The sequence below is a fragment of the Trachurus japonicus genome, chromosome 4 (assembly GCF_045865225.1).
Source record: "Trachurus japonicus isolate A0001 chromosome 4, Traja_1.0".
NCBI lineage: Eukaryota > Metazoa > Chordata > Actinopteri > Carangiformes > Carangidae > Trachurus > Trachurus japonicus.
Window position 1 is genome coordinate 3,525,376 of NC_140910.1, and position 20,655 is coordinate 3,546,030.

The window sequence follows — 20,655 nt, forward strand, 5'->3', positions numbered from 1 at the left end:
TATAATAAATCCAAGAGTGAGACACTGTGAGCACACCATACACAAAGATTCACACTAGAATCACCTTCCCCAAGCCAGAAATCTTGCGTGATCAATGATCTGTAGCCACACTACTTCGTTATGCTAGATGCTCTCAGTCAGCTCACTTTTTTATTGGTTATTTAATATATTTTATAGGTTTAATTAACTCAATTTTAGTCATATTCCACTTTGTCGGCTCCCTCCACACACAAGAGGACTTTTGATCAAAATGGTCACCATTTTCGGGGCCTACAATCTGACCTCCAGACTATCTAACAGGTTCTATCTGTCATTTGAATGTTAATTAAAACATTTTGTGTTGTATTTGATTTTGGTTTTGAGTCACTTTGCGCTGAGAAAACAAAAGTGCTTAATTGACCAATCCCCATGATTCTGCTACTAATCCGACATTAGTTCTGGAAAGTGTGGTTGTCAAGCTAGCTGTCAGGATTCTAACTGTGACAACATCTGTTGTTATAGTTTCAGAGTGGAAAAAGTAAGTGGATCAGTTTACCCCGTTGATTTTTCTAGTTTGTCTCAGTTTACCCCTGACCTGGGGTAAAGTGAGACACAAGACCACTTTTTTTTGAACAATCATATTTTCACTGTCCTTCATCCTAAATACATTCTGATAATTTCCATTGCTAGGCAACATCCTGAATTAATGCGAAATGTGTAAATTTTACTGATAAATCATTTTAGCTCGCTTAGAAGGGAGCAAATGTAAAAAGTGTCTCACTTTACCCCACTCTCCCCTATTAGTGTTACAGTAGGCTATAGATATCTAACACACATGTTTAATGTTGTTATAGATATATCTGTTATATATATTTATACACAGTTTGCTTATTCGTGTGATGGTTTACTCATTATGTCATAAGTTTTTCGTACAGTGATCTTTTACTGTGATAAAGTCTTATTCACTTTTCAATAAAGTTGAAGGGGGATAAAAGTTGGCCCGGCGCTTGTCGCGCGCGCCTTGTAGACGCGCCTATCCCACAGCGTCACGTGACCAAATCAGGAAGTGCAACTGCCCAGTACAACAACACAACTGTGAGCGGGCTCTTGTCTGTACATGTCTGTCCGTCTGTCTGTGGTCCTCCGCTGTCTGTGTTCACGTCCACAGAGTGTGTAAACATGGCGGACATCCTGTCAAAAATCAGAAAGAGCGTCGCGGAGAAACAGAAGACCACTGTGGCTCACAGCGACCTGCAGAAGTGGGGCTTAAGAGGTTTGTTAGCACAGTAAAGCAACAGTTCATTCATGTTGCTACTCCACACAACTGGTTAATTTATCTGTCACCTAAAGTTTCTCTCTGTCGGTGTAGTAGCCTTCAGCTTGTGTCTCTCCTTCTTGTGCTCTCGTTATTTACATGAGATGATCCAGAGTGAAGTTTCAGTCGTGTTGAGTTGTGACGTCCTGTCCTCACAGGGATACAGCTCAGACCCTACCAGCTGCTCGGTGTGCACTGGTTGACGCAGTGTCACAAGAACCAGCAGGGATGCATCTTAGGAGATGAGATGGGTTTGGGTAAAACCTGTCAGGTAAGACATTCTATAGTCACCTGTACAACTTTGGCATAACTCTGCATATACTATTATTGTGGATTAATTGTTCAGCAATAGATGTGCATGACAGGTCATTTCGGTGGCAGTTCCCATTAACTAATATGTGGTGTTTAACAATATATAAATCAGGGCAGGTAAGTACTGTTGCAGTAGGCTTTTATCACAGGAGTAAGTCAAGAAAGAAAAAGCAAAATACCTGAGTGAGTCATAACAGTGTGACAGAGCCAACACAAACCCTGAGAGTGAAGAAGTTAACTTTAACCATAATTGATTATATTGATCACATCTGTGCTTGTCCTTCTGTGACATTCATTCATATTGTTAAGAACATAGTATATTTGGAAACTATTCAAACCTTTTACTTTTTCACATTTTCTTATAATGTGGTTTTGTTCTCAATGAGAAAATAGGCTGACTGGAATATACAATAGTCAATGTTCACATGAAAATTTAGCATCAGGAATGATTGTATTTTAAATTTTTCTTAGCATACATATAGTAATAATTACTATACTGACTAATAATCAAAATATATATTGCACGCATCAGTTAGTCAGGTTTGTGAAAAAGTGTTACTGCCAATAAAAATAAGAGGGAAATACCTCTTCAGCTGGTATTTTGATATATTACAGTGGGAAATGCATAGATCTCACGCATTGTGAGTGACACCCCACATTGTGCATCTAACTGCAGCAATACATAAAACATTGCTACAAATAATGTGGAAATGTGATAAGAGAGTCAAGTTGTCATTAATGAAATTAATTGCACCTTTGATTTCTGTGGTGCCAGATCACAGGGGAATATTTAAAAGAATGAAAATAGCCAGTTTCCATTCAGAATGGGCAAAAACAATAACTAAGTTTACCTGTATGTACTTGAAATTATCAAATGAATTGGCCATCACTGTACTTTATACCAGTGATGTATAACTGATGTGATTTGTTTCCAAAGACAAGCCTCACGTCTGTGAGTCTGCACCTGAAACACCACTGTAACAACAAATGTCAGTTCTGCATGTTGGAGTCAAGAATTTATGATGACAGTTGTAATTTTCTCTGCCAGACAATCTCTCTGCTGGTCTACATGTCAGGAGCTCTGGGGAAGAAGGGTCCGTTTTTAATCCTGAGCCCGCTGTCCGTCATGGAGAACTGGAGGAAGGAGTTGGAATGGTACCGGTCACATTTCTCTATACATCTGCATCCAGTTGATAGTCAGCCTATATCACCATCCATCACAGGCCACAGTCCAGGCCATAAGTATTACAACTGTTTTATTCTGTAGACCTGAAAAGACATTCAATGTGAAATACAGTAAAGGACACTATGTTGTTGTAGGTTTAATTTAGTGGACTGGCATCAGTATAGAAAGAACTGTGTGGGAGATCTAGTCCTTTTCCAAAGTTTAGATGTAAAAAATAATTGAAAACATGCACATGAAGTCAAAGAAAATCTAGTGTGGTCTTCAGGAAGTGGAATGCAGCTCAGCTGGACCACGATCAGGTGACGGACTCGTCCTGTTGCTTCCATCAGCACTAAATCATCAGGTTGATTTTGCTACTTCTCAGTGACTATACTGTAGTTAAAGCTGTATCTGTTTTTGAGGCTCACCATTAATTTACATCTTCTGCTGATGAATCCTCTAAGGTTTTGATCATGAAACCCTCTCTTGCTTGTTGACAAGCTAAATGCCTGCCTACATCCTGAAGAACATTCTTGACTTGCAATCTCGCAGGTGTTTTTCCAGTCACTCTCAAGACTTGTGCTTCTCAGTCAAACCTTTGTCATTTTCTAGTTATCCTGTGCGTCTGTGCCTGTGTATGTTCACGTTCAGGCCTATGGACATAAATTATCATCAGTTAAAATTCAAATCCAAATTTGCTATTCATTATTTGTCATGTACATTTCATACTGTGCAGTGAAAAGCTTTATGCAACATATGCAGCATAAAGCTTTTAATTTTTTATAACTCATTGAATGTGCTGAAGTGCAGAGCCCAATCAACCAGGAACTGTCTATTAATGGTTTGCATTGTCCATGAAATTCTCAACCTGTGATTTATGTGGTTGCAGCTTCGCCCCGTCTCTGACTGTGCTCTGTTACAAAGGAGACAAAGAGAGGCGGGCTGAGATCCAGAGAGAAACAGACACAGAGGACTTCCATGTTCTTCTCACCACATATGAGGTCTGTGGCTGTTTTGTGGAGGCACAATGTGTGAAACCTTCCCCTCTGTCAAAACTGACACGTTCTCTTTGAAATAATTTCCAGATCTGTCTCAAAGACGCCTCATTCTTGAGACGGTGAGTTTGACACATCATACAGTTAGACACAGCATCAGGGATCTGACATTAGGTTTGGCTGTAAGACACTTCACCAATGAAGACCATTTTTTAAAATAATGAATCACCAGATGTTAATTCAGTGTTTCCATGTTTTTATTCTTATTCTCTCTCAGGTGGAAGTGGAAGGTGCTTGCAGTGGATGAAGCCCACCGACTGAAGAATCAGAACTCACTATTACACAAAACCTTGACTGCGGTACTGAACTGAACCCGTTTCTGCTCATTAAGTTTTGTCACCTTATTTACCTCCTCAGTAAGCACAGTTTTCTTGCCTGTCTCCTGACCAGTTGACAAATTTGTTTGTCTTGATCTTGGATAGTTTTCAGTGGGGTTCAGGGTCCTGCTGACGGGGACGCCCATCCAGAACAACCTGCAGGAGCTCTACTCCCTGCTGAGCTTCATTCAGCCCAGCATCTTCACGGCTAAGGAGATGGACGACTTTGTCAACTGTTACTCAAATGTACAAAATCGGCCAGATCTTGGTATGATACAGAATTATCACCTCGACAATGTGTCCATTAGTATCTCAGAATTTTGTTAAAGGTGGAGTTGGAAACCAGAACTTGCATTTAAAGCAATGTATTAGTTATTTTCATTATGTATTATTTTATATTTAAAAAGAACCCTGGTAGAAGCTGACTCTGATTGAATGAACGTTTCTCCGTCTGCTGATGTTTCCAGCTGTTGAGCTGCAGAATGTGCTGGAGCCTTTCCTGCTGCGGCGAGTCAAGTCAGAGGTGGCTGTAGATCTGCCCAAGAAGACAGAGCTGGTGGTGTACCACGGCATGTCGGCTCTGCAGAAAAAATACTACAAAGCCCTTCTGATCAAGGATCTGGGTGAGGCTGTGGTACTCTGCTGAGGATCGACTGTGTTTAAATGATGACAGACTCTGTCAATCATAGACTCACTGCTCTGCTTTCAGAGGCTTTTGGAAACGAACAAGCCGGCAAGATGCGGCTGCTGAACATCCTGATGAACTTGAGAAAGTGTGTTAACCACCCTTATCTGTTTGATGGTAAGATGCGTTGAAAGAACTGATCTTACTAATTACATATGAATCATAAGCATATGTATTCTACTTTTCTAGTATATTTTTTAGGGCTTTTTGCTTTTAAAGAGGAACTATGTAAGTTCAGTCGCTTTTCCTCTGTTTTGCTAACCCTCCTCCTGGCCATGTGCATTTGTTTACAACGAAGGCGAGAGATCAATCAATAGAGCGGTAGATAACGTTATACAGGTATATCATATACGGTTTTAAGATGTGTATATTGGTGTACTGTAGTTTAATCTGCCATAAACAAGAGATTATGGGTTACGGGGCGCGTTTGTGTCGCGGTGTGCAGAGACGAGAGCTGGGACACCGGAGAGAGGGGGGATGACATGCAGCAAAGGGCCACCAGATTCGGGATTTGAACTGGGGCCGGCTGCAGTGAGGACTGTAGCCTCTGCATACTTAAAATGTTTTTGTGTACAGGGGTGGAACCAGAGCCTTTTGAGATGGGGGAGCATCTGGTTGAAGCCAGTGGGAAACTCTGCCTATTGGACAGCATGCTGACCTACCTGCACAAAGGGTTAGTGGCTCTGCTTGTTGTTTGTCTCCCCCTGCTGGTAAGCTGCTGTAGTGGAAGGATGACTCTGACGCTGCAGGAACCACACCGATCAGGCCTTACATTCTGACCACCTCTGTATTATTGTGTTGGTCCCTTTTGCTGCCAAATACACAACAAACTATGCTGCACTGTGTGCTGTGACACCTTTCTATCAGAACCAGCATAAACTTCTTCAGCAGTGTGAGCAACAGTAGCTGGTCTGTTGGATGGGAGCACACTGGCCATGCAGCCTTCTCTCCTCACGTGTATCAATGAGCCTGTGGCTGCTTCACCACTGTTCGTTCCTTGGACCAACTTCTGATAGATCCTGATCACTGCAGACCGGGAACAGCCCACAAGAGCTGCAGCTTTTCAAATGAGAGACCCAGTCGTCCTCGTCACACTGGATCAGATCCTTACTCTGCCCATTGTTTCTGCTTCTAACACATCAACTCTGAGAACAACATGTTCTCCTGCTGCCTAATATATCCCACTCATTAACAAGTGCCATGATGAAGTGTTATTCAGTGATTTCCACTTCAGTTGTCAGTGCTCAGAATGCTACGCCTGATCGGTGTAGATGCTGACACACTGTACTAATCAGATGGAGCACTAAATTATACTCAATGTTATTCCTTTTTTCGTCCTGATGGGTGAAGGGGCCACCGAGTGCTGCTCTTCTCTCAGATGACGAGGATGCTGGACATTGTTCAGGATTACATGGAGTACAGAGGTGAACATTTAACATGTGTTTGATGTTTTAGTAGTCCTTTGCTAATCCTGTTCTCAATCTGTTTTACTTCCCAACATATTAATCATCAACAAGGAATATTACCACATCTTAATGTATTGTTTTTTTTTAAGTTCCCAGGCTGCACCATTCTTAAATATGCTTCCTATATTTTTAATTTGTTCCACAAATCATCGATGACATGAGTTTCTCTGTTCAGGTTATAGCTACGAACGCCTGGACGGGTCCGTCCGGGGGGAAGAGCGAAATCTTGCAGTGAAGAACTTCAGCAGCAAAGATATCTTTGTCTTTCTGCTCAGCACTAAAGCAGGTGACTGAAACAGCAAAGTACGGACAGGAAGCTGAACCGTGTCATTGTTAGACGCAGGATTTAAGTGAACAAAATGTTTATATTGTGTTTCTTAATGCATTGGAGATGCAGGAAGCGGCTTCAGATATTTCCCAGCTGCTGTTTTTTTAGTTTCTGTACAAAGTGTGGTAAAGGTAATCTTTGCAGATGTTGCAAGTGCATCTTCCAAACACACAGTGATAGATAACACAGTAACTTTCAATAAGTCGACAGCGAGCGAGCTGCGTGTCTAAATCGACCGCGGGGTTCGTAGAACTAGCTGAGAGAGGAAAGGGGACCGATCACACAGAGATAAGAGCTGTGGCAGGATGACACACTGGTGTGAATAAGGCCGCTACTCTCTTCTTTCAGTGTGAAAGCAGGGAGAAGAAAACCAAAAAACCTTGTTTCCTGTCACATCCTCCCCCTGTATTTCTGTAGTAATTTGTCTGCACGGTTCATAACAACCTGTCTTTGCAGGGGGAGTGGGCCTGAACCTAACAGCTGCCGACACAGTCATTTTCACGGATAGCGACTTCAACCCTCAGAATGACCTGCAGGCTGCTGCACGCTGCCATCGGATTGGTCAGACGAGGTGACGGCGTTATTCAAAGCACATTGTAGTATTTTGCCTCCATTAAAGGGATAATTCAACATTTTGGCAAATTGGTCCATTGCCATAATCCCTATAGTTTTAGGAGTAGGTTTGTTACCTTTAATTGTATGTGCAAGCTATTTTTAGAACAGCGGAGCAGAGCCGCGAGCTGCTCAGAGCTACACTACGGAGGCTAATGAGATTTCTTGGTTTCCCTCATCAAACTGATCAAATACACAATCCAACAACTCCAAAACGGTCTCATGGACAAGTTGTGACCTGCACATTCACCACACTATGAGATAATAATGGAACGTTACGAGACAGCGTTGTTTTCAGGTAAATTCATGCAAAACCGCTGATGTGCATTCCCGTCGGGGGCAGTTTTTCGGCAAGCAGTCTCTGCATTTGCCTCGAAAACAACTCCGTCTCGTAACGTTCTGTTATTATCTCATAGCGTGGTGAATGTGCAGGTCACAACTTGTCCACCAGAGCGTTTTGGAGTTGTTGGATTGTGTATCTGATGAGTTTGATGAGGGAAACCAAGAAATCTCATTAGCCTCCGTAGCGTAGCTACGTAGCCACCGACAATTAAAGGTAGGCTCTGGAAGAGCTGTGTACAGCTCTGTGTAGTCAGGTGTAGCAGAATCCTCCATGCATGTGATTTATTACTTATTATAATAATGATAATTATTCTTAATAATTATGATTTCATTTATCCCTTACATTTTGTGAATCTCTGTCTCATTCCTTTTTAAAATCCCTGTAACCTTTTATCAACCTAACCCAGGCCTGTGAAAGTGATCCGCCTTCTGGCAAGAGACACCGTGGAGGAAATCATGTATTCCCGCGCTGTGTCCAAGCTGCACCTGACCAACACTGTCATCGAAGAGGGTCGCTTCTCTTTACTGGATCAAGCTCAGTCCGCTGCTGCGGGGCTGAAGGTTTGCAAAACCTCGAATCCTCGCTTTCATTTAAAATCACCAGCCTTCGTTTTTACCACTTCTCCTCACCACTCATGCTTCCTGCCCAACGCAGCTCAGTGAGATCTTGAAGTTCGGGGTAGATAAGCTCCTGTCATCAGAAGAGAGCTCAGTGCAGGATGTGGAACTAGAGAAGATCCTCGGTCCGTCACGTGACGGTCAGTGGTTGGATGATGAAGACTCCACTGCACTCAGAGGAGAGGGAGAAGAGGAGGAGGAGGAGGAGGAGGAGAATGCCTCTGGATCTGATGGGCAAAGTAGGTTTGACTCTGTAGTGACCCATTTACAATCAAACCACTGTGGCTTTATATGCATGTCTGTGTGTGTGTGTGTGTGTGTGTGTGTGTGTTTACCCCCGTTCAATGTCAAAAGGTGTGAATATCATGTCATATCTTGATGAGATACAAGTGGTATGCTTGGTTCACATTCACCTCTGGGAGTCTCACCAGAACTTTCTCTACTTGTGATGTACAATTACTTTCTCCATCATGCTGTCCCGTCCGTCAGACCACATGTACTACTTTGAGGGGAAGGACTACAGTAAGGACCCGAGCTCCGAGGACCACAAGAGCTTTGATCATCTGCTGGAGGAGCAGCTGGCTGAGTTCCAGAGAGCTGCAGGAGAGGGACGAGCTCTGCGACACAAAGCTGGAGTAAGTTCTGTCTCCTTTACCTACAACTAAGGGAAACACTCACACATTTACCTTTTTATTGACATTATGCAACAAATGTGACATGTACATCCATTTCAGTTATTAGTCATAGGGTATCAGCATGCATGTTCTTTGTCTAGTAATAAAAGAATATAAAAAATAATTAAATAAAAACACAACAAAAAAACAAGTCCTTTTTGTAATTCACATCCGCGGTTAACTTTTCCATCCTGCATAGTCCATTGTGATGTCCATCACGGTGGTCAATGTTGGGCTCTCCTGTGAAAGCCATTTTCTCGTGAGGGCCTTTTTACCTGCCACTAACAGAATATGAAACAAATATTTGTCTCCCTTTGGCCAGATTCCAAAAAATAAGGCTTTACTTTCCAGAGGCAGGTGACTCCCAAAAATGTCTTGTATTGCGTATTCCCTTCCAATGGGTTTTAATAACCCGACAGTCCCAAAAAACATGATAATGATTTGCATTTGTATTTCCACAATTTCTCCAACAAGGGGAGTTACCTTTATAGTGGGATTTGTGGTAAGGTGTAATAAAATATCTAATCAGGCTTTTCCAGCCAAACTCCTTCCAGCTCTGGGAGCTGCTACCTTTCCACTGATATTCCCAGATTGTTTCCTACTCTTCCTCTGTCAGATATATTCCTCCTTCCATTTCCCATTTTGTTTTAATATACAGGCATGTATGTGCTTTCTTACCTCTATACCTCTATCTTTGTTTGAACCATAAGCCCTTTTAAACAGACCTAACAGCTGTTTGCTTGATTCCGATATATAGGCTATTATAACTTGTCACTGACGAAATGTCTCAGCTGCAAGTAATGATAGCAATCCTGTGTCTCTAGAGAATATTTCTCTTTAGTTCTTTCCACACACATGCTTTCAAATCAGAAACATTGCATTTATTTAGTTAAAACACATGTGATACAACTCAGCTGTGGTTTTGCATAGTTGATAATGTCTAGTGCCCATTTGACAAAGACAGGAGAGTGCACTTTGACTCCAGTTGTAACAACAAACAGCACGCAGTTGCACACAGATACAGATACAGAGGATTTGAATATGTGGTACCACAGGAAACGTATAACCCAGTCATTTTAATGCACCTGCTACACTCAGTTGGCAGTTTATTAGGAACCCCTAACTGCAGACAAATACAGTTTAATTAAGAGTCCTGCAATAAATCAGATCACCATGAAGGTTTTTATGGTTAGATTATTGTTGAAACTGTGTTGATTCATCCGTATGATTGATTATGTGTCACGTCATGGATATAAATCACTGTATCACCAGCCAGTGTCACTCACTGCAGTTCGCCAGCACCACAAACCACAGCAGCCTTTGCCCTTCACACATGCAACATTGGTCGTCAGTGTCCTGTGGTGTCTCTCTGTTTGTCACTGACCAAACCAGACTCCAGATTGTGCACTTGATCTGGTAATCAGCTGTTTTTTTGGGGAGCCGGTATGTACAGTAGGCCGACACTGAAGTAGTTGATACGTTCATACCTGTAGTTTGGTTCCTGACTTGTAACAGTTTGTTGCACACGTACATGCCCTCAGCTGACGACCTGTTGTGTAAGACAGACGCACACCTGCAGCGGTGGAGCATTTGTCACATGAATATTCAACGGCAAGAAAAAATAAGCCCACTGTGGAATCACCTCCATTTCTACACAGACCACATTAGTCCTTATATACGGTCAGATCCTAATCTAAGTGACAATCATGCTAACAATTAAAAGTGTACAACAGTGGGTGAGGTATTGGATGGAGTCAGTGAAAGCAGACTGGTGGTGAGAGTTAGAGACACTTTGAATTATAAAAAATGCTCAAACATTTCGACTTTGTTATTCCCAGAACTGATCAGCTGATACGAACCAGACCTCATAAAAAAACGTAGATGTTAATCAGTCGACAGTCACGCAAACTGTCTGTGATGCACATGATTCAGTTCTGACTACCTTCCCAACAAGTGAGGAAAAAAACCCTCCAGAATCTCAGCTGAAGTGACAGATGAAGGCTTAAAGGAATTATTAGAGCTGAAGAGAGTTGTTCACACAAGACGCCTGGAGAACATGTCTGAGCTGCAGCGGCCCAGTGAAGAAGAAGAGCAATTTAAAGTCTTGTACAGTGAGCTGCTGGAGCTGATTTCAGGTTCTACCAGTTCTTAAATCAAAGAGTTCACTTAACTTTTCCCACCAGGAATGTTGAATGTGCGTTGGGTGTGTTCAAAAGAGACACGAACAACAAATTACAGCTGTTTGTTGTGTGTGCAAATAGTTCCAGTAAACCATCTCTCTGGTGAGCCACTGTGACAATTAAACAATGACATCAGTGTTTACTGAGTTTCTTTTGTCTTCTAACAAAAAGTAGATTTTTTTTTGATAGACAGACAAGATTGATTGATTCATAACCACTCAGTCCTGTGGTTGGTTCGTGTTGTTTTTCCTCCATGAGAACACATTAAAGTTTGGCTGGATGCACACTGACACTGACTGGAGCAGTCACGTTCATTAATGACGATTTCAGCCAGTCACATCAAACAGCTGCAGGTGTTTGATGTGCAGTCGGACCATCTGTTGCAGGACTCTGTGTTCTTGTATAGTCCTTTATGACTGGCTCATTGTCCTGCTGCAGACTGGACTGGTCAGTCACCTCACCGATGGGACTGTGAAAGTGCCTCAAATGTTTGCACAGCGCTGTACATGTGTAACTGTGACTAATGCGTTTTCTGTGTCCATGCGCAGATTTCACTGTCGGCAGCGCTTAGCATTCCAACAAGGAAGAGGAAACCGCTGAGTGAGGCCGAGCTGGAGCAGAGGCGACAGAGGAGGGAGGAGGCCGCGGCCAAGAGAGCCAAACTTCAGGAGGACCTGAGGAAGAAACAGCAGGAGCAGAAATACAAGAAGAAGTAAGGCTCTATCAAACACACTCGGTATAAAGGCAGGCGCACAAACCCAGTCCACCCTGCCTTTACCATCCCAGGCAAAACGCTGTCCCACTCGTTCCAGTGGATGTCCCGACCAGAAATGATCAGATGCTGTGTTGCAGAGTAGACAACAATTATTTGTAACACTTAATAATAAGTACACACTATTAAGCATTAGTTAAGCATTAATAAATAGTGAATTCTTCATTTATAACGCATGAATACTAATTAGTATGTAGTTTATAAATACAGTTAGTGCTTATCGATGATGAGTAAAACATTTTAACTGTGTTTATAAACTATACTATTGATTATTCATGTGTTATAAATTATGAATTCAGTATTTAATGCTTAACTAATGCTTAATAGAGTGTACTTATTATAAAGTGTTTCCCAATTATTTATTAATAAAACTAATTCCTGCACAGCCTCAATGATGTGCCTTAGTGAAGAACACAGAACCAACAATACGCTTAAAAAAAAATGCAAGCACCAGACACGGTCAAGAACTGTGTGGTGCTGTTAAAGGGATACTTCACCCAAAATCGATAATTCACCAATATTCTACTCACCGTCATGCCAAGGAAGGGTTTGGAGAACTTTCAGAGTCGTCAAAATGCTTTTGGAGTTCCAGGGGGGGTCCGGCTGGCAACAGATTTTCATATAATGGCGACAGATAGAGCTCACTTTTGAATCGTCCAAAACACACGCTATGAAACATCCAAATACCTCCATACTGCTCGTCTGTACTGACCCAAGTGTCCTGGAGCCGCAACATGAAAAAGTTGTAAAGAAAAAATTTTCTGTTTTCAGCCTTGTTGTAGCAGTAGCTCCCAGTGGCTGCGTGAGATGCACAAGATTTTCTGTGAGATGTTCTTCCATGTTTACATCATACATCCAAAGGTTTACAACGACGAACGAACATCTCGCAGCAAATCTGGCGCATGTGCACAAACATCAACAGAGCCACTGGGAGCTACTGCTACAACAAGGATTAATTTTTTCCAAACAACTTTTTCATGTGGCGGCTTCAGGACACTTGGGTCAGTACAGACGAGCAGTATGGAGGTATCTGGATGTTTCATAGTGTGTGTTTTGGATGATTCAAAAGTGAACTCTATCCCCCACCATTATATGAAAATCCGTTGCCAGCCGGACCCCCTCTGGAACTCCAAAAGCGTTTTGATGACTCCGAAAATTCTCCAAACCCTTCCTTGGCATGACGGTGAGTAGAAAATTGGTGAATGATTGATTTTGGGTGAAGTATCCCTTTAGGCCTGGGAACTCACAAACACACACACACCTGCCCAGCTTGATTATTGGGAGGGATAAAACAAAAAGAGGTGGGAGTGGTACATATGTCATAAAGGCGTATCCATATCAATCAATCAATAAAGTGACACCAAAGACAAAACTTGGCATGTTGATGAAGGCAGGAAGGCACAAAAAGGGCACTTCACCAGAAAAGAAAAAAGAGAAATATGGCTCCTACACTTGGCGTCTTCTCCCACCAAATTCAGACAACCCTGACACAAGTCTGTTTGTTTATCCTGCAGAATGGCATGGTGGGAGTCGTGCCACTACCGGTCACTGTGCCTGCCGTCTGTGGACAGTGAAGAGGAAGAGGAAGGACAAGAAGGAGAGGAGGAGGAGGAGGAGGAGGAGGAGGAGGGCAGCGTATGCTCCACAGACTCTGACAGCACGGCCATCCGCTACGTCCTGGGAGACGTCACTCATCCACAGGCTGCTCAGGAAGACGCAATCATAGTCCACTGTGTCGGTGAGGACTCTGAATAACAGTTTATCAGTTTGTCTGACAGCGACAAACAGGACGGCGGAGCTTGTTGAGCACGTCGTCTATAAATAGATAAACACATACGTTATTTACCCCTATTTTACATGCTGTAGTTCTCAAAGTTGTGTCTGTGCAGATGACTCAGGGCGCTGGGGCAGAGGAGGCCTGTTCACTGCTCTGGAGGTGAGATCAGATGAACCACGGAAGCAGTATGAGTTGGCTGGCAAGATGAAAGGTGAGATCGTCCACGACCTGTAAAACCGGCCCCTTCGAGACGCCGATCAATCACAAATGAAAGTTTGAACGCGTTATTTGTTTCAGATTTGGATCTTGGAAACGTGCTGCTCTTCCCCATCGACGACAAACAGTCCAGACTGGACGGCCAGGATCAAGTAGGTCCTGCGTTAGTGAGAACTCTGCCGCCTGGACGTTCGTGTCATGATTCATGCCGCTGCTTCTTTGCAACATTAGTGATTAGCAGGTTTGGGTTTGTGTGCGGCAGAAGTGTGAATCGCTGTGACAAGATTATGCCTTAACCACATTCAACCTCCTTCCTCTCACCTCAGTTGGCCTTGATAGTGGCACAGCAAAGAGACAGAGCCAACAGTTTGTCTGGAATCCTCCTGACTGCTTTGGATGAAGGTCTGAAGAAGATTTATGCTGCAGCCAAAAAACGCAAGGGTAAAACATTACAGTAAAATCATGGAGCACCTCCACACAAAGTCATGTTGTAGGCTTGTAAAGTCAAGCCATCACATTTACATTCACTCATTCGTCAGACGCTTTTATCCAAATCGACTTCCGAGTATAGAACACCAGTAGGTTCACTGCAGGAGAAACCTTAGTGTAAATATTAGGAGCTATAGAGGGATTATCAGTCTACGTCACTGTAGCCCAGACGACGTTGTACTGCGCATGTCGGCTGCAGAAAGAGAGCAGCAAGAGCCGCCATCACGCCTTGTTGTGCTGTTGTTTGCACTAATGGTTTTGATAAAAAAATAACAAAACGCGGAAGTTTCATAGAATACCATCAACTCGCATCCCTTTCAAGGCAAACAAGAGAGAAAATAGTACATTAGAGATTCATTTGGAGCAATATAATGTGTTAGACACATTGGTTTGAATGGTGGTAAAGCTAAATGCCCGCAGGCACAGCTGTATAACTGCAGACAATGAGTTGTAAAATGTTTTACTATGATAACAAGAGTGACTGAAGACGAGATTACATACTAATGGAAAGCAGACTAAGATTAATAAACGTTCAGCTATATTATTTTAAATGACATACTCAGCCATGCAGGTGCAGTTCACGGTCAGGATGCAGTTGTTTCAGACTTTATCCTCTTCCCTTGTCTCTGACTAGGCAGCACCTCAGTCCTCACAGCCACAAAGTTTTGTAATCGACTAAGAGTATTTTCCTGAACATGATTGTCTGTTACAGAGCTGTAGGTAGGGAGGCACATTGTTGTTTTTCACCGATAACCGACACCATGCTCTGAGTGCCCGTGGCTTGTACTGATCGGCAACTCGATCTTCCATCCTGAGAGAAAGATCGACAATTTTTTTTTTTTTTGCCGTTATAAAACACACTTTTATCACTAGGTGATAAACTGTTGTAGTATGCTGACAACATCACTAGCTTACATCGCTTTGAGTAAACCAGATCCATGGAGTAAACTTTAAGGTAACCATGACAACCAGTTCTTTCTGCAGTCAGGTTGCGCCATGTGGGAAACAGATAATCCCTCTATACCGGTTCAAAAAGTCAAGGATATGATACCAAGTGCACTAGAATGCATAATTAGTGCTAGTTAGACATGTTTCGGGTTATGGCCCAGAGCTGTCTGGACTCATGTAACCTTGTGTGCTGGGATGGCAGCACCATGAAATCATATGATTGAAGACATTTTCATAAAAAGGTCATCAGTGTCAAAGTGAGCACCTAAGGTTCAGGCAGCACCTGAGGACAGAAACAAAGAAGGGCGTGATGATGAGAGATGAAAGCAGCGTTCGATCATCATCAGACTTGACTGACAAGATTTACAGGACATGTGTGTTATGTTGGAAGAGTGTGTGTGCACAGACATTCTTTAAAACACAGCAACCGAAGATGAATACATTAGAGAGGAATCTGAGTTCCCCGAGGTTGTTCTGCACCATAGATAAGAACATAGAGAACACTTGACACTGAAATTACATGTTCCTGTCAGTCTTCAATGTTGTTGATGAACACTTCACATCACTGAAGACAGTCAACCCACCTGGTCACAGGAGGGGAGGGTACAACAAGCTAACCCTTCGCTCTTTGCCTTTTTCCCCCCCACAAAGCAAGTGTTCACCTTCCTCGCATCGGTCACTCCACCAAAGGCTTCAACTGGTACGGCACGGAGCGGCTCATCAGGAAACACTTGGCCTCCAGAGGCGTCCCCACGTTCATGTATCTTTTGAAGCTGTCAGAGGGCAAAATGCCCAGTCTGACAAGTTGTTCTGTGTACCGCAACTGTTGCCAGAGTTTCTATTCAGACCTTTAAGTTTCTCCATGAACTTTGGTAGGAGGTGAACATGTGACGGGCCCCTCCTCTTTGCCAAAGTTTTCAGTAGATACAGTAACATGCAAAAGTTTGGGCACCCCTGGTGAAAGTTTCTGTTAATGTGAACAGTTCAGCAAGTGGAAGATGAAATGATCTCCAAAAGGCATCAAGTTAAACATGAAACACTGTTTTGCATTGTTTTAAAGGTCTTCAGAAAAGAAAATTGATTTTGAGCCCACTATGGGTCTTAAAATTAGTGTAATCACTCATCTATCATATGATGTAGCCCAAAGTTTGTGCAAAATTCTATTTTCAAGTAAATCTGGAGTGAAAGTGGGGTAGTTTTTTTTCGCATTGGATAATGCAGGCGCACAAATTATGCATCACGTTGCTCACGATTCATCAGCCAGTGATATTGGATCCGTCATCCATCAATCAAACGTCTGAGAAAAACGAGGGGTAGACTACGATGGAGGAGACTCGGCCACCACCAATGACACAAACTCTCCTCCGTCCCTACTCCACTCTCCTCCTGCAGTTCACGCTCTCTCAATTTCTTCGGCTGTAAGCATCCCAGTCCGCAATTGGCTGTCGCCGCCGCCGCGCTGCTGCTCATTTGCATAAAGTTGAGCCTCTCTCAACTTTCGTTGCTCGCATCTCGTCGTGTCGCGAGAGCCTGAATGGACACATCTACAGCACAGCTTGAAAGTCCCGCCCCTTTGGTCGCTTGGTGCAAGGGCCTGCTACAGCTGGCAAGCAATGCGATAGGAGGGACTAGAGCGACTACAGGCGATTTTATCGCTTTTGGTGTGAACGCACAGTAAGTTAGCAAGCTATAACGTAGCAAGTCTACTAGCTAACAGTTAGCTACGTTAGCTAAACACACTCATACACACACAATCTCGGTCCTACCCCAAACATTTAAACATTGAACATTGTTCAAAAAACTGCAATCCCCTCGGCTGCCTCTGGGGGCTGGTGCCGGAAAGCAGCATTCTCCATAGACCCCCATGTTAAAATCAACGATTTTACATCCTCAATAAACATGATCAAAGCCTGGTGTCATCACGTTTTTTGGTCTCAATCGATAGTTTCTACCCACGCACACACTCTGAGGGGGGTGAATTTTTTTTAAAAACTCTACCGTTTTTCTGTTATTAGGTTTAAAATTCTCTGCAATTAAGGCGCGGAAACGTTGAGTGACAGGTCCGGAGCGGTCCGGAGACAGGCTGCTTCGAGGCCGGCCAATCCAACATGGCGCTGTTCAGGCCGCCATATTTGAGTCACAAAAACGACTCCCCAAAACCAATGGGTGACATCACGGATGCTACGTCCATATTTTTTACAGTCTATGGCGGCAACTTGTGGAAGGAGGCGCGACAAACAGGACAAACGGCCATTTCTGAACACCTTTAAGCAATACCAATGTATTATTTTTGTTTTCTACAGTTTTAGCGTGAAAAGATATTTACTATTTACACGCTGTGATAGTTTCGAAAGGGGGGGCTAGGTACTAACTGTACAGGGGGCCCAAACCTTTGCTGCAGGCCCTTTTCCTTTTCTGTCATTTTGAAAATGAAAAAAAATCTATTGTTTAAAATGTAAAGGGAATGTGTCATCTGTTTCGTGATATCTTTTGGAGATCACTTCATCTTCCACTTGCTTAACTGTTCACATTAACAGGAATTTTGAGCCCAAACTTTTGCATGCCACTGTACAATCTAAAAGATCTTCTCAGGCTCAATCCATCTCAATAAGAACTGGAGACATTTTCTCTTAATGTGACTGACAGATACTATCACAGCAGAGTCAAGAACTCAGCCACTCCTCAAACGTCCACCTCTGGGGCCGCAGCGTCCTCCCCTCAGCCAGAGCTGCCTCTCTCCGACAGGCTGACCGATGAGACGGAGGCGGGGACGTCGTCCCCCTCAGATCCTCTCGAGAGCCGTGGCGCCACGCACCTCCCCGACTTCATGGCGGGAGTGCGCGTGTTTTTCTACAACCTCCCCGCATCGGAGAGGAAGAGGCTCGCTCGCTACCTTATCACATATCCTTTCACACTGTGAGGTGTCATCATCATCAGCTGTTGGTCAGTACTACATGGTGTGAACACGTTACCCTTCCTTAGCCGCAGTGCACTTATGATGGAGATGAGGAGGATATGATGAGCGCAGAGGTCACACACATCGTTGCAGAGGTGGAGAACAACATCCACTCACGGGTCGGTATGATTATAGTCTACTTGCCAACAATGAGTACCCCAAAGTTTTATGTTAGAAATAGATAGTATGGGTCCCCAGTATTCAGAAACTGCCGGATGCTAATTTATATATATTGGGCAATTAGCATAATTGCCATAATTAGCATACATTAGCATAATTGCCTATGGGCAATATTTCAACAAAATTGACTTGGCTGATCTGGGCAATAGTGGTTTTAGGGGTTATTGATGATGCTGAATCAATTTCTGACATTTTCAAAATTCAAAATGGCTGTCCAATGGCTGTGACCAGATTTTGAAATCCATCAAACTCGGCCCACTGGCGGTTAAAATCTGGTCACTTCCGGTTTAGACAGCCATTTTGAATTTTGAAAATGTAAGAAATAGATTCAGCATCATCGATAACCCCTAAAACCACTCCAATATTGCCCAGATCAGCCAAGTCAATTTTGTTGAAATATTGCCCATATAGGCAATTATGCTAATTTATGCTAATTATGTCTGTTATGCTAATTGCCCAATATATATAAGTTAGCATCCGGCAGTTTCTGAATACTGGGGACCCATACTATATATTTCTAACATAAAACTTTGTGGTACTCAACATTTCCGGGCTCACAATGGGGCCCTATGGGCTGGCAAGTAGACTATTATGAGGTTTACTGATGGAAATCTCTCCTTACACACTCACTGAGCACTTTATTAAGAAGGCCACACCATAAATTCTTACAGCTAAGAGATTATCTACTGAAACACCAGGAATCGGAGAATATTTGTAAGACACCATCTAAACTAGAGGATGTGTTATGGTCATTTTCAGAGGAAGAGTCAAAAAAAAAGGGGTTATATCAAAAATCTATAAAGCACTACAACAGGAGTCTAATGACAACAACAATATGGATATCAAAGAAAAATGGGAGTTGGAAGGGAATATCATAATATCAGAGGGAGGAAACCTTTAAGGAGGGACATAAACTAACTAGTAGCCCAGCATGGAGGGAATGCAATTGGAAGGTGCAAAATGTGTTTTATTACGTTGAAATACAGTAATACAGCTCTGGAGCAGTGGGTGACTTCACTCGTATATTCTGGGATTGCCCCAAAATACAGGATATCTGGAAGAATGTTCAAAAGGAAATTAAACAGATTCTGGGAATTAATTTCCCTCTGGAACCAGCACTTTACTTTCTGTATATAATTCCTGATACTACGACGGATAGAAATCCTAAATATTTAACTGAGAATCCTGCTTCTGATAGCAAAAAAGATGACAACAACTTCCTGGTTAAAGCCCCAGCCTCCCAGCATAACGCAATGGAGAGACAGTGTAAGAAACATGTATGGAGAAAAACACAGCAATACTACAGCTGAAAACAGACTTGTTTGTTAAAACATGGTCATTATTAGTACAGGCAATGCCAGAACTCTTTTTCTTTTTTTTTCTTTACCTAGTAGTCCGTTTTGTAACGTTGTGTTATTATCTCATAGCGTGGTGAATGTGCAGGTCACAACTTGTCCACCAGAGCATTTTGGAGTTGTTGGATTGTGTATTTGATGAGTTTGATGAGGGAAACCAAGAAATCCCATTAGCCTCCGTAGCGTAGCTCTGAGCAGCTCACGGCTCTGCTCCACCGTTCTAAAAATAGCTTGCACCGACAATTAAAGGTAACGAACCTACTCCTACAACTATAGGGATTATGGCAATGGGCCAATTTGCCAAAATGTTGAACTATCCCTTAAATGGAGTTAAGGTGAGGAATGGACTATGTCAAATATGATATACAAGTATAAGAACACTGACTGTTATTTACAAAGATCTAGTCCATAAGAAAATCAGAGAAGACTTTAAAAGAACGTTAAGCTCCTGATACAGTCATCCACTGGTGAAACTCCTCCACCTCAGGATTCAATATGCTGTCGATTCTGAAGCTTTCCAGCTCACCACAGTCATAAAATAATGTGTGGACATGTGTTCCTAATAAAGTGCTCCCTGAGCCTGAGTGTAGATTTCAATAGATGAAGCCAGCAGCAGCAGTCTTAAAGCCATCATGTCTCTGTGTGATGTGTCTGTGAACCAGGAGCTCCAGGATCTGCTGCGTCAGTACACCCAGGCGGTCCCTGTGCAGAAGGCCTGGCTCCAGTCCTGCTTCTCCAAACAACGCAAAGTCAGCGCCGCGCACTTCACACATAAGCTCACGTAGCGCTGTGGTCCTGGTCCAGAGTCCTCAGCCCCGGTCTCTTCATGGTCCTCTGGTTCGAAGCCTGAATGAACTGCTTCATCTGATCTCATCCAGTTTTTACATTAATAAACAAACAGTTGTCTACTATGG

At 42.9% G+C, this 20,655-nt stretch overlaps 1 protein-coding gene across 1 annotated transcript; it reads left to right on the forward strand.

Moving 5' to 3' along the window:
- The first annotated feature begins 1,046 nt into the window (after positions 1 to 1,046).
- chd1l (chromodomain helicase DNA binding protein 1-like) lies at positions 1,047 to 20,644 on the forward strand. The gene is made up of 25 exons (XM_085773435.1): positions 1,047 to 1,252; positions 1,453 to 1,565; positions 2,655 to 2,761; positions 3,661 to 3,772; positions 3,857 to 3,888; positions 4,044 to 4,125; positions 4,249 to 4,411; positions 4,611 to 4,766; positions 4,853 to 4,945; positions 5,405 to 5,501; positions 6,179 to 6,252; positions 6,470 to 6,580; positions 7,079 to 7,193; positions 7,984 to 8,137; positions 8,232 to 8,433; positions 8,684 to 8,829; positions 11,597 to 11,760; positions 13,335 to 13,558; positions 13,710 to 13,808; positions 13,895 to 13,965; positions 14,140 to 14,254; positions 15,902 to 16,010; positions 17,897 to 18,148; positions 18,241 to 18,325; positions 20,404 to 20,644. Exons 1-25 carry the CDS (start codon positions 1,159 to 1,161, stop codon positions 20,524 to 20,526), a joined length of 3,093 nt encoding a protein of 1,030 aa, XP_085629561.1. The 5' UTR covers positions 1,047 to 1,158; the 3' UTR covers positions 20,527 to 20,644.
- The last annotated feature ends 11 nt before the right edge of the window (positions 20,645 to 20,655 follow it).